Source organism: Hevea brasiliensis, chromosome 12 (assembly GCF_030052815.1).
Source record: "Hevea brasiliensis isolate MT/VB/25A 57/8 chromosome 12, ASM3005281v1, whole genome shotgun sequence".
Lineage (NCBI taxonomy): Eukaryota > Viridiplantae > Streptophyta > Magnoliopsida > Malpighiales > Euphorbiaceae > Hevea > Hevea brasiliensis.
Window position 1 is genome coordinate 8,022,100 of NC_079504.1, and position 13,320 is coordinate 8,035,419.

General features: G+C 28.9%; 2 protein-coding genes and 1 pseudogene across 3 annotated transcripts; 1 reads left to right on the forward strand and 2 right to left on the reverse strand.

Moving 5' to 3' along the window:
- The first annotated feature begins 615 nt into the window (after window positions 1-615).
- LOC110667211 (protein DETOXIFICATION 27) lies at window positions 616-3,294 on the forward strand. Of its 2 annotated transcripts, none has more exons than XM_058131004.1 (8): window positions 616-984; window positions 1,185-1,723; window positions 1,809-1,895; window positions 1,986-2,042; window positions 2,151-2,389; window positions 2,474-2,592; window positions 2,695-2,784; window positions 2,974-3,294. In XM_058131004.1, the coding sequence occupies exons 1-8, from the start codon at window positions 706-708 to the stop codon at window positions 3,049-3,051; spliced, it is 1,488 nt and encodes a 495-aa protein (XP_057986987.1). In that variant the 5' UTR covers window positions 616-705; the 3' UTR covers window positions 3,052-3,294. The 2 variants fall into 2 exon arrangements, with proteins under 2 accessions (XP_057986987.1, XP_057986988.1); XM_058131005.1 differs by having other exon boundaries at window positions 680-984; window positions 1,189-1,723; window positions 2,974-3,288.
- A 4,076-nt stretch (window positions 3,295-7,370) lies between these two features.
- On the reverse strand, window positions 7,371-8,570 carry LOC110667205 (putative clathrin assembly protein At4g40080). The gene has a single exon (XM_021827986.2). It carries the CDS (start codon window positions 8,524-8,526, stop codon window positions 7,501-7,503), a length of 1,026 nt encoding a protein of 341 aa, XP_021683678.2. The 5' UTR covers window positions 8,527-8,570; the 3' UTR covers window positions 7,371-7,500.
- An 874-nt stretch (window positions 8,571-9,444) lies between these two features.
- On the reverse strand, window positions 9,445-12,834 carry LOC110667208 (2-oxoglutarate-dependent dioxygenase 19-like; annotated as a pseudogene).
- Window positions 12,835-13,320: the final 486 nt, after the last annotated feature.

Sequence of the window (13,320 nt, forward strand, 5' to 3'; positions counted from 1 at the left end):
ATAACAAATAGGTAAATGATACAATACAGTAAGAGTATGCGTTTCGTTACTCTATGAGATTTACTTTCTGTAATTATAAAGAACCTAAATTATATGTATAATAAATAAGCAAATTATAAGAGTAGTTTCTTTAATTTATAGACATCTAAATTTATATGAATGTAAGTAACACTAAAATTTAATACCCCAAATACATCTAATAAAAAAAATGTATTTTATTTATTAATTATGGTGAAATTCACCATATTCCTACATTCAATCCCTTTAGCTATATGCATGGCTACAATTGTAAAGTTATATATATATATCTCATATTTCGACTAGCACATATAGATAAAATTAATTTATACTAATAATATTCAAGTAAAATTCTCCTAACAGGATAACTCCAATAGTTGAATTCTTAACCTTAACGCTAAAATTTGTATGGAAATCATCACCAAGCCACTTACCAACCGCTTATAATTGATATATATTTATTGTTAATTATGACAGAATTCATTGAAGACCTGATAGGATCAATGGATATATAACCATAGTATATACAATATTGTAAAATTTTTCCAATATATATACGTGCAATGCATGCCATTCTCTCGGGCAATTAACAAATAGGCCGATTTTTAATCCTCGCCTATCAATCTCACTCAAAAGAAGGCAAGAACTAGAAGCAACGTTTTCTTCTTTCTTTTTCATTTTTTCTTGATGGAGAGTAGCAATGGAGATGGTGATCTCAGTGAAGCTTTGTTACCACAAGGTGGAGTTAATAAAGATGATCAGAAAAGCACCAGCGAACTTGCAACAAAGGTCTGGATTGAAACCAAGAAGCTATGGCAAATCGTGGGACCAGCTATTTTCAGCAGGATAGCTTCCTTTTCCATGAATATCATCACCCAAGCCTTTGCAGGACATCTTGGAGACGTTCAGCTCGCTTCCATATCCATAGCCAACACTGTTATTGTCGGCTTCAATTTTGGACTCCTGGTAATTTCTATATTTTCACTTCGATCCAATATTGCATCTCCAAATTTTCTATCAATAATTCAAAATATATTAGAGAGGAACTTGTGTATGATGGGACCAATAATTTGATGAAGACTTTTGATGAATGTTTTTAATAGCCATAAGTTTTTAGTTTTTCCTCCAATCTTACATCGTTTAGGGGTTTATTAATTGACAATTAGCTAGGAATGGCGAGCGCTTTAGAAACGCTATGTGGACAAGCTTTTGGTGCAAAAAGATACCAGGTGTTGGGCATTTACATGCAAAGGTCATGGATTGTGCTATTCCTGTGCTGTTTTTTGCTTTTGCCAGTTTACGTGTTTGCCAGTCCAATCCTGAAATGGTTAGGCCAGCCTGATGATGTAGCAGAGGAGACATGGGTGGTGGCTATGTGGCTATTACCACTGCACTTCAGCTTTGCGTTTATATTCCCATTGCAAAGGTTCTTGCAGAGCCAGTTAAAGAATCAGGTGATCGCATGGGTTTCTTTGGCTGCCTTAGGGATCAATGTGTTCACGAGTTGGCTCTTTGTTTATGCGCTGGATTTTGGAGTTATTGGTGCTGCTATTGCTTTGGATGTGTGTTGGTGGTTTATGGTATTTGCGCTGCTTTGGTATGTTTTGTATAGGTGTCCTCTTACTTGGTCTGGTTTTTCAGTAGAAGCCTTTTCTGGGTTATGGGAATTTGTCAAACTCTCTGCTGCTTCTGGAGTCATGCTTTGGTATCATTCCTTGTCTCCATATCCTTCTGTCCAAATCAGCACATAGCTTTTGTTTATTTATTGATGGATGCATTTGCACTTGCAGTTTGGAGAATTGGTACTATAGAATACTAATATTGATGACTGGGCACTTGAAAAATGCAACACTAGCTGTGGATGCCTTGTCAATCTGGTGAGCAATTTCCAAGTATAGATGATGATTTTATTGAAATTTTTTCTGATTCTCCTTTGCTGGTTAATTAATTTTGATTCAATTTTTCAGCATGACTATTAATGGATGGGAGTTCATGATCCCTTTGGCCTTCCTTGCAGCTACAGGGTACTTCTTCTCTCTTCGCTTTCTTTACCTTAATAAATAATCATGCAAAAAATGTCTCAAAATATGCAAATTAAAAATAGCATATTCAAGTTGGTAATGTATGAGCAGGGTGAGGGTGGCAAATGAGTTAGGAGCTGGGAATGGCAAAGCGGCCAAGTTTGCAACGCAGGTGTCCTTGGTGGAATCAACTATAATTGGTTTCATCATCTGTCTAATTATCGTGATATTCCACAACAAATTTGCACTAATATTCACATCAAGTAGTGATATTCTTGAAGAGGTGGACAAGCTCTCCATCTTCCTAGCAGTTACCATCCTCCTTAACAGTATCCAGCCAGTTCTATCAGGTGATTTTCTACAGTTATTAATTAAAATTTGTTGTTAACAAAGAGTTTGATTTTAAGAATTAGAGAATTGTTTCACTACGACAGGGGTGGCGGTGGGGTCAGGATGGCAAGCAATGGTTGCTTATGTAAACCTTGGATGCTACTACGTAATTGGTCTCCCACTTGGATTCCTAATGGGATGGGTTTTCAAATTGAGTGTTAAGGTAAATTTTGTCCTCTTCTCCAACAGACCAAGGGATACCTACTTCAAATTGAATTCTAATTACTGGGAATGAATGCTTATTGACTCTTTGTTTATGTGATAGGGAATTTGGGGAGGGATGATTTTTGGTGGAACTGCTGTCCAGACGGTGATCTTGGCCATCATAACAATATATTCAGATTGGGATGAGGAGGTAATTAATCAACGAATCACATTTTGCAAACAAGGAATTATTCAGATTTTTCTTACTTACATTTAATTTATTATGTATAAAAAACTTATAAAATAAATTAGATCTAAGTAAGAACTTTCCTCTTGAAAACAAAGTTTAACTAGAAATTCTCTTGCATTTTTGACAAGACATTAATTGCTGGATTTGTAGGCTGAGAAAGCACGTGCTCGGCTAGCTAAATGGTCAAGCCCCCACCCTGACGATCAACCAGCAGAGGCTTCAAAGTGACAACACTTCTCGTGATCACGTGAATTTATTTATCTATTTATTCTGGGTAAAACATGTGCATTTATTTTTTGCGAAGATACATTTCTCAACCAGCCACATATCGGAGGATGAGCACTGCCTCTGCTTTTATGGGAGCAATTCCAACTATATATTCAAAGTATAATTATATACTTATTGAAGATAATGCTTTATATATCAATTATTTAAGATTGATCCCAAACAAGGTTATGACCCCGACACCACTTCATAATAAATTATATATATATTCCTTTTCCTTGCTGTATTTATATGTTCCCTTTCCATGAGGATGTCATGGTTTTGGAAAATATTGTTGAAGTTGGATCGACGCCATAATTACAGGTTGAATCATAATAATTTATGCGAATAACTCCTCTATTTATTAACAATTTACTTTTAATTATCTTATGTAAGGAAGAATAACTCTAAATTGTTTAATGTTTCATCCTGAATCATATTAAGCATATTAAATAAAATTCATTTCCTATCTCTCAATAGCAAGCTATTAATGAATTTCAATTAATTTATTAGATCATGTGATCATTCATCCAAAATTCCAGTAAATTAAGTATTCTGCTCCTCTCTTAGTTTATTGCCCTTTATTATTGACTAACCTTCTCTCTTAGTGTGGATCAACAAACAAAGTCAATTGAATAAATAAATACATAAAGGCATTAAAGACACAACATTAAACTATTGCATTAATAATAAAAATCAAAATAAATAAATTAAATTAAATCTCAGGTTGCATCAAAATCTCCTTATTATAAAAATCTGTTAAATATAATAAGAGAATTAAGACCCAGTTCAATTTATTCAATACATATCGAATCCATCACACATTGAAGACTAACTAATAACATCAAATAAATAGGGTTAAGGAAGAAAAACTCTGAATAGTTGCAAGAGATGGTGTCACATTTCTCGCCCAAAATATTTAAATTCTACGCATTTATCTATAATGGGCCTAGGCTCTTTCAATTTACACTGCATGGGCTGACACTCTAAAACACAACTCTACATGAAAGTGGTCGAGGCCCACTTTAAGGCACACTTCTTCATGATAAATCAAACTAATAAACAAAATAAAAACATGTTAAAATCAACAAAATTATAATAAAATGCCCTTAATATTTTCTATAAATTAACACCATGTCAGAATCCACAATCCCAATATTACATGAGAAAAGGTAAAAAAAGAAAATACCAGAGAAGTCTCTCAAAGTATCACTGAGAGTGCTGTCCCATTGAAGAGCCATCAACTTTAATGATTTGTCCAATATTAAATCCAGAACAGAGGGATGCTGGGGGTTGCCTTTTTTCCATAGAATAAGTGAAAATGTATGCACAGTAAATTTAATGATAAGAATAAATCACTGATAATTTTAATAAAATTATTATTTTTATATAGACCCAACACAGACGCACTTCACAAACAATGTAAAATGCCTAAGAGCCGGCTTAAGCTAACAGGAACTTAATATGTCTGGATTTAAACGTGTAAATTGTATGAATTTAATATTATATATAGTTTAATATTATAATTACATATATTAATTTTTAATTATCAAGCCATGAAAACTTCTAAACTTAAGTCAATTATCTCTTTATTTGCCAAATGGAGTATTATCAATAATTAATTCTTACTGCATGTCCAACAACAGGTCATTGACAAATTTAAGCTAAGATTTCATTTTATTAAAATATTTAGAATTATTTATTTTAAATTTATTAAATCAATATAATTAAGAAATTATACTTTAAAACTAATAAAAAAAATTAATTTCAATATTAAAAAATGATCCCTCTTAACATATAATTACTAAAAAAAAGAATTATTAATATTAGATTAAAATATTACTTTATATAGACATAATCTAAATTTATTTTAAGAATCCTTCTAAATCACAGGGAATTGGAAAAATTGTAATATGTATAAGGTTGAAGCTTTTTCCTATTTTGATATTTTATTACAATTAGGTTATATTTGATTTTATATGTATAAAATTGAATATATTTTTTATAAAAATTTTAAATTATATCTTCATTCTTATGCTATTTGAGTAGAGAAAAAAATTACGTATACCCAACTTAATTTCATTAATTAAGTGAAATTTGACAAAATTAATTTTACTTTAATTTTGAAATTAAAAATATATACTTCAAATGAAAAATAAACAATATGATTTTTTTTTATAAAAATTAAATAATTATAGAATATTACCAGTGTACTAACAATGCATCTTATATCCATAAAAAAAAACTAATTTTCCTTTAAATATGAGGAATGAGTCTTTTGTAATTATTAAAAATATTAATTTAATAATAAAAATGTTTAATTTATTTAAAAACTATATTAAAAATGAATGTATATATTAATAGTATTTACAGATACTAAACTCTTATTTTAATAGAATATTTTTTTTAAACATATTACTAATTTTAATATAATCAAATGTTAAATCTTATACTTGAATATTCTTATGATTTAATACGTTACAAAATTAACAAATTTTATATTTAACATCACTGTATTTTTATAGCATGAATATATATAAATTATTAAATTATATATTAAAAAAATTATTGTACCGCTACAGCAAGATGCGGATAATCATGCTTGTAATTTCACTAATTGTATGAAACGTAAAAACTCATGCTGTGCGCACTAGCCCCTTTCCAAACAACTGGACCAAAGTAATTTTCTGAGCCCCATTGCATACTCTGATCATTGCTTTCATATGAATAATAAGAATAATTTTCAACATATATATGCATAAAGGGTAAATATAAACGTATATATAAAAATTTAAACTGTTTAATATTAAAATTAATAATTAAAATTTATTATTATTATTTTTTATAGAAAATTAGTTATGGAGATTTTTTTTTTTAGGAAGAGTGATTATTGTGCTAATAAATTTTAGATATTGATTTAAAAATTAAAATTTTACATTTAGATTAGATGAGAGTCTAATTAATATGAATCATAGTGAATATTTTTAAGCACTCATTCAATTGGTAAGAAAAATTCATTTAGCTTAAAAGTTTCAGATTTAAAATTTATTATTGGTCCAGTATATTCACATCTAATTGTTTACGAAAGTATACATCCTAACATTTAATTTTGATATAAGCATAGTGGGTCATTATAAATTTGTGTGGTCATAATATTTCATAAGTGTAGATCCGCAACTGATTTCATATTATGTGTATTCTGAATCTATAAGTATATCCATTTATTTATTTTTTTAAACCTCAATGATCTTCTTCTTTTCTTCTTTTTTATAATTTAAATTTTTTTTCTTTTTTTTTTTTGCTTTTTTACTTTTCTTAGTTGCTTAGCTTTTAACATTTACTCTAATTCATCACCGATTCATTTAAATTCATTAAATTTTTAATATTTTTTTTTTTTTTTTTTTTTATTTTATTTTTTTTTTTTTATTTTTTTTTTTTTTTTTTTTTTTTATTTTTTTCTTTTGTTGTAATAATCAACAACATCATCAATCAAATAATAAAAATATATAAAATTATTATATATATTATATATAATATTGATTTTTTTTTTTTTTAGACCTCAAAATCATAAAAAAAAAAAAAAAAAAAAAAAATATATATTTTTATCAACAAAAAAAAAAAAAAAAAAAAAATAAAAAGAAGGGCTCTTCTCTCTCTTGGATAAGTGTAGATCCACAACTGATTTCATATTATGTGTATTATGAATCTATATGTATATTCATTTATTTTTTAAATCATGCTGAATTATTCAAAATCAAGTACTTTAATTTGAATTCCGTGATAATTGATTTATGCATGACAGGTGGGCCACTAATAATTGATTTATATAATCCTTTAGTGGGACGAAGTCATTTTCCCCATTACATGTTTTTCTTTGTTGTTATCTCTTTTTATTAAGGAAATAGGATTGGATCAAACGTGTCTAGCTACAATGAATTCAGAAAGATTATAGTGTATTTTCAAACGGAAAAAACAAAAAAAAGGTGGTTCTGGGTCCTTTTTATAATATAAAAAATAATTTTCATATAATTATAAATATATATATATATATACTTAATAATTTTTCATAAATTTATCTATATTTATTTTAACAGTGTGCAACAAGTCATTAGTATTTTTTTTAACTTATATTTTGAGTTTTATATTAATTATAATAATTAATTAAAAATAATATTATAAAAATATTTAATTTTTTATAATAAAATTACATAATTATTATTATTAATTCACAATAAATACAAATTATCTTAATTCACAAAACATCTCAGATAATTCACAATAAATACTTCATGCACGACGTTAATCAAGTTTGATTTGTAAAAGGAAATTAAAAAAAATAAATAAATTTGACCAAAGGTAAATGACAAAGCAAAGCGTGAAGATTCAAAAATGGGAAAGTTGAAGGGGGAATACTCATTGTATTGCAGAAACAGTTAAAGCTACCGAGTCAAAACCCATCCATCTGCCATCAGAATTGAATCGGATCTGAGTCAACTCGCTTGAATCGCTTCCCATTTTCAGCAACTTCGTCTCTCCCTTTTCCTTCATCATCTCTACAGCTTTCGTCCTTGTTTCACCTACCAATTTCCATAAAGCATCATTCCTATTCCTATTTGCAAACAACAAATACAATCTCTCTTTGCAACCCTCGGATCTCTTCAAGTTACCCAGAAGCTGAGTCAACTCACTATAACTCAAACTCGGAATTCTCTCCCCGAGTTCCATAACTCTGATTGAGATTTCACGTTGAACAGACCTGTAATCCTCAGAAACCAACCGAACTATCTCATAGATCAAATTATTCTTTAGAAGATGTAAAGAATCAGGAAATTCACTTACTACTTCAACAAAATCCACTAGAACATCCATTTCATCAAATAAATCTCTGTTCAACAGTGCCAAAACTCTCTTTTCCTCGCCCTTATTTTTAGTTGCAATGAGAGAAGAACACAGGTAGTGACCCAGAAATCTTGAAATCGTTAAATTCTGCTCTACTATAGCTGCATGCCATCTAACCCAAGAAGATAAATCCCACCTTTCAGGATCTGATTCATCTCGAAACATTGATAGGTTAAGGAAGTTCCTGCCACCAAAAGAAGGGTAAACGGAAAGCTGATCTTTGAGAATAAACGAGCCTCTTGATATGATAGTATGCATAATGAAGAGACATTTTAGGGCAACAGAAGCGTTCTTGGTGCTATGTAGGCGATCCATTAGAACCTCAATGCATGTGCATGTAACAGGGCGGGAGCCCTGGCCAAGGGAGAGGACGGCGGCGATGCATTTGTCGGAAGGTGGGGTAGACGCGTCATGAGTGGTGGCGCGGATGACAGCGATTTTAATTTTACTGATCCGTTTAGTTGATAGAGTTGCTTTGATAATGGAGGTCTTGTCCTTGAGCAAGCCAATGAGAATTCTCAGTTTCTTGCGATGGTCCATTGGCAATAAAGAGAAGAAAAAACAGATATGTCACAAGTTTAACAGATTTTGATTATATATATATGATTAGGCTGACATGAATTTAAATTTAATTTGAAAATTTAAATTTAAGTTGAATTTAATTAAAAAAATTAAGAAATTAAATTTTTAAATTTTTAAATTTAAATCAATAATTAATAAATTTAATTTTAAATTCAAGAAAATAAAGTTCTTAATTTTTATTTAAATCAAGAAATTTAGCATACAAAATTTAATTTTTAGATTCAATTGAACTTAAATAAAAATTTATAAATTAATTTAATAAAAAATTAAAAATGACTAAATTAAATTTTATTAATAAGTATAGAGGCTAAATAACCTGTATAATTATTTATATATTTGTACATATTATAAATAATTATTTTATTTTTTATCAAATTATAGATAGCTAATTATAGATAACTAATTAATTAACCTAATAGACACGCAAACGTATTATATAAGACTTGGTATCACTCGGATTCTTTTACCATTCCCTTTCGCGGGAGATTTCTTTCATTAAGCAATGGAATTGTCAAACTTATTAGTCTTCATGTCATGGGGTGATGTTTCCAAATTTCTAAGCCTGCGATTAGGACGTTTTAAGCTTCACGGATAGTTCGTGAAATTTTGAATTTTAAATTTAATTAAAATAAATTATAAAAAAATTATATAATGTTGTACGACTCTTTCTTCCTTGCTATAAAGAAAAGAAAAAATAAAAAAAAATAATTAATCGAACTTTCCTTTTTCACATAATGCAGAGCAATAAGAACATTAAGTATTTTATTAATTCACATAATCATCAATGTCTGGCATGGCATCAATCATTTTGACAAGTCTTTGTTAAAGAAATGCTAAATATGAAGATTACCCAAGAAGTAAATAAAATTTAAATATTCAAATTCGAATACGATGGAGGCAGGTTTTTCCCGAAAGTTGACTACTCTGTTGAAGCTCTTGGTACCCCCCTGAACTTGATTCCACGATATGATGCAGGATTAGCCAACTCAGGTGCGGGCCTCACAATGCTCTTGAGCGGTGGGCCGTGGGCTGTTCCTATGGAAATTCTTGTTCCTTCCTTATTCATCACCGCCCTGTGCACCACGCTCCTGTATTTCCCGTTTGTTAGTATCTGCAATTTCACAATTACTATTTTCTTAATTTATTTACTCCCGTATTTTTAAAATGAAAGGAAAATTAATTAAAAAATATTTGAGCAATTTTCTATAGATGCAAATGGAGATTTTTTCATTAATTATTGTGTAAAAGTAATGAATATGAAATATTTTACTAATTTAGATAGTAATTAATAATTTCGAAATATTTTTTTAAATTATATTAAATTTAATTTATATTAATATTTATTATCTTCTAATTAATATATTTAAAGAGTATTTTTTTTAATAATAATATCAAACAAACTTGAAGGGGTTAGTTTTAGAGACTTTAATCTATATATTTTTTAAAAAAAATATTATTTTAAATGTAGTTAAAAAATATTTTAAAAATTTATAGTTTTTATAATTAAAATATATTAAATTTAATTTTAAATTAATTTTTAATAATCTTTAAATACTTTTTTATGTTTATTTATTGTACATTCTTAAAAATACAAAAAAATAAAAAAAAAAAAAACTCTTTTAATACAGAACACAGCAGCAGCGAAAATATTACCTCCATATGGTCACCAATGTTGATTAGAATAGAATCAGGAAGGGGATTGATAGGAACCCAGCTTCCATTGTGCATGACTTGGAGGCCTCCAAGGTGGTTCTGGATGAGGAGAGTGAGGAGGCCGTAATCGGAATGATGAAGCAGCCCCATTGCGATTTCTGGCTGTGGACATGGTGAGTAGAGATTTGTAACAAACATCTGAGATCCTACTTCCACTTCCATTCTCTTCGTTATGTAGTTTTCTTCCAATCCTAAGCTTCTCGAAACGCCTTTCAGTAATTCATTCGCCACTTCTCGAGTTCTTTTGCTATACTCCTCTAGAACTTCACTTGCATATGCAATAAGCCAGCTTAGAAAAACATATTAGGATAACATACCCTCACGTATGCAAGAATCTACCAGGTCTATATGGTGAAATATGACATGTTATTACTATAACTTAATATTAATTAAATTAAATGTTATTTTATGAAAAAGTCAAATAAAGATCGAATTAAACTAAAACAAATTGATTTGGTTCAGTTCGATCAAATTTTTAATTTCAGCAACACAAATTATAAATATACAAAATATAAAAATAAATAAATATTCACTAGAATTTACTATTTGAAATTATAACTCTCTGAGAACCTTTTCAATTAATTTTCATGGCAAACAAATAAACTACGAGTGTCTAAAAGTTGATTTCATGAATGATGATTTATTGGAAAGAGTTGCCTTAAACACACAAAAATGGATTCAACATACACACACGGACCATCACTAAAATTTTTCAACTTTTCTCTAAAAACTAATCATGTCAGAATTCTCTGAATATGCTAAATAAAATTGAGAGGAAACTCTAAGGCTTCACTTAGAATAAATTATTTGTAATAAAAAAAATTTAAATAAATTTTCATACAATTATACTTGATTTTTATTTTTTTCGAAAATGAATTTATTTTAAATAAAACGAATTAAATTCTTTTATAAAATTGTCAATTTACTTTATTAGTCGTTTTAGTCCCATAGAATTGCCTAATGTCGCATCTAAATTGGCACTGTTAATTTCATTTCCTTACCATTATCAATACTTTACTTACAATGCTCTAACATTCAAAGGTAATACTAAGTATCGAAGTGGTCTTGAACACCCTTTACTTCAAGAAAAACACAAGGGTATGTTAAAATTCAGCTAGACTTGATGGTGTTACCAAATGTTTTGATACTTTGCAATAATGAACTTCTAGAATTGGTAGGTTTTGAAAAGAATGAAAGACGTAGATTACATTAATACATTAAAAATAGTTAAAAACCTGATAATTTACGAAGATTGAGTTGTGAAACTGAGAAGGCAAGGGACTCCAGCTGGCAAGGAGGATCACTATTCACTAGAATGGTCCGTGGTCATACTTGGTAGCAATAGCTTATTGATGAAAATTTTGGACTTGTATTCCCTTGACATATTTCTCACTAAAGAAGAGGAGGAGGAGGCAGATGATATTCTTAAAGAATACAATAAGACTTTTTTTGGGATATTTATAATTAAAAATAAATAAAAATAACTAAATAAGTTTTATATTAGTTATATTCGAATCGTTTATAAAATTATAAAATCTCAAAAAAACACTATGTTTACTTTTCTTTAGCTACGTTTTTGTTCTTCTTATCAAATATCGACCATTATTGCCTTAGTACTTGATTGTTTCTTATTAGTATTTCAAAACTCATAGTTTGAGCAAACTAAACTCGCATCAGTTTAATTGATTTTACCGATTGATTTTTAGTTTTTTAACACTTTAATTTAATAGTAAAATATTTAATCGAAAATATTAATTAATTAAATTTAAAATTCATCAAAATATCATATATGTATATTCTTTAAAAAAACTGTATTTACTCCATCAATTTTAATCAACGTTTTGGGATTGATTTCAGGATTCTTTTTTCAGACAAAAATGCTTCAAGATAATTTAAACTCATCAAATATATGAAGCTTCTTTTAGTGATTTGATATGTCAGTGCATGGTTTCACAATACAGATATATGTAAAGCTTTAAGAGCGTCTAAAACTCAAATTAAAATTAAGTTTATAATGTATAAAGGGTAACTGAAGCCAACAGGCTTATGAGGAGACGAAGTGGGGATGGACAAGGATTTTAAGATAATCCCTCCATAGTAGTGTCTTGTCTATTGTCACATTAAAACTTGCACCATACCTTATGAGATCTAATGAATTTTTTCCTGCATACTCTTGTTTTTCCTCCTCTGCTAGGTCAAAGAAACTCTCAATAGAGTTTATCATCTCATCTCTCAACTTTTTGGGCACTCCATGATTGATCACCTATAAACAGTAATTCAATCAAATCAAAACTTGTTACTTTACGCCGAAAAAAATTAAGCAACAGATATTTATGCTACCATGAAGAATCCCCATTCCTGGCAGGCATTGCTAATGTCTCGGATAACTTTGAAACGTTGATTAGGAGTACCACGAGTGAGAAGGGAAAAGTCTATGATGGGGATTCTCTCTTCATCCAGAGATATGTGTTCTTCAGGATTTCTTCCATAGGCATATTTGGAAGGAACATCTTTCAGAGTTCCTGATTCAACTAGCCCTTTGACGCTTAACATTTTGACGAAGTAGCTAGAGGAGCTTCAGAGAGTTTTGTTTTTTTGGTTAACATCTTTATCTATATTGCTTGGAAGATTATATTGTTGTTGTGGTTCAGAATCTATCCGAATTAGACAGTTGAACCCCCTTTGTACCTTTGGCTATTAAAATACGGATAAAAGTTGAATTTCACAGAGTAAAATTCAATTAATTAAGCACAAAATTTAATAATTTAATTAATTATATTTTTAAATTAATAAATTGTACCAATTTACCTCAATTTTTTGTTATGCACAATAGGAAGGATAGAGAGACGCTTATGTTTACTGACTGAATGTTGAATTGTATTTTGATACTTAATATTTATAAAAGTAATAAATAAATCATTATTTCTTCCAATAATTTCTCAATTTTTTTTTCAAAGATAATATTGTGAAAAAAAATCATATTGACATTCTTAAACATTTGGATTTGATTTTCAATTTTATGGTGAAATTGTGAGAGGA

Bases quoted from the DNA above. Each gene is read 5' to 3' on its own strand.
- LOC110667205 (XM_021827986.2), bottom strand. From the start codon at position 8,526: ATGGACCATCGCAAGAAACTGAGAATTCTCATTGGCTTGCTCAAGGAC.
- LOC110667211 (XM_058131004.1), top strand. From the start codon at position 706: ATGGAGAGTAGCAATGGAGATGGTGATCTCAGTGAAGCTTTGTTACCA. The intron at 1,896-1,985 runs GTGAGCAATTTC...TCAATTTTTCAG, and splicing joins GTGGATGCCTTGTCAATCTG to CATGACTATTAATGGATGGG. The intron at 2,390-2,473 runs GTGATTTTCTAC...TCACTACGACAG, and splicing joins TATCCAGCCAGTTCTATCAG to GGGTGGCGGTGGGGTCAGGA.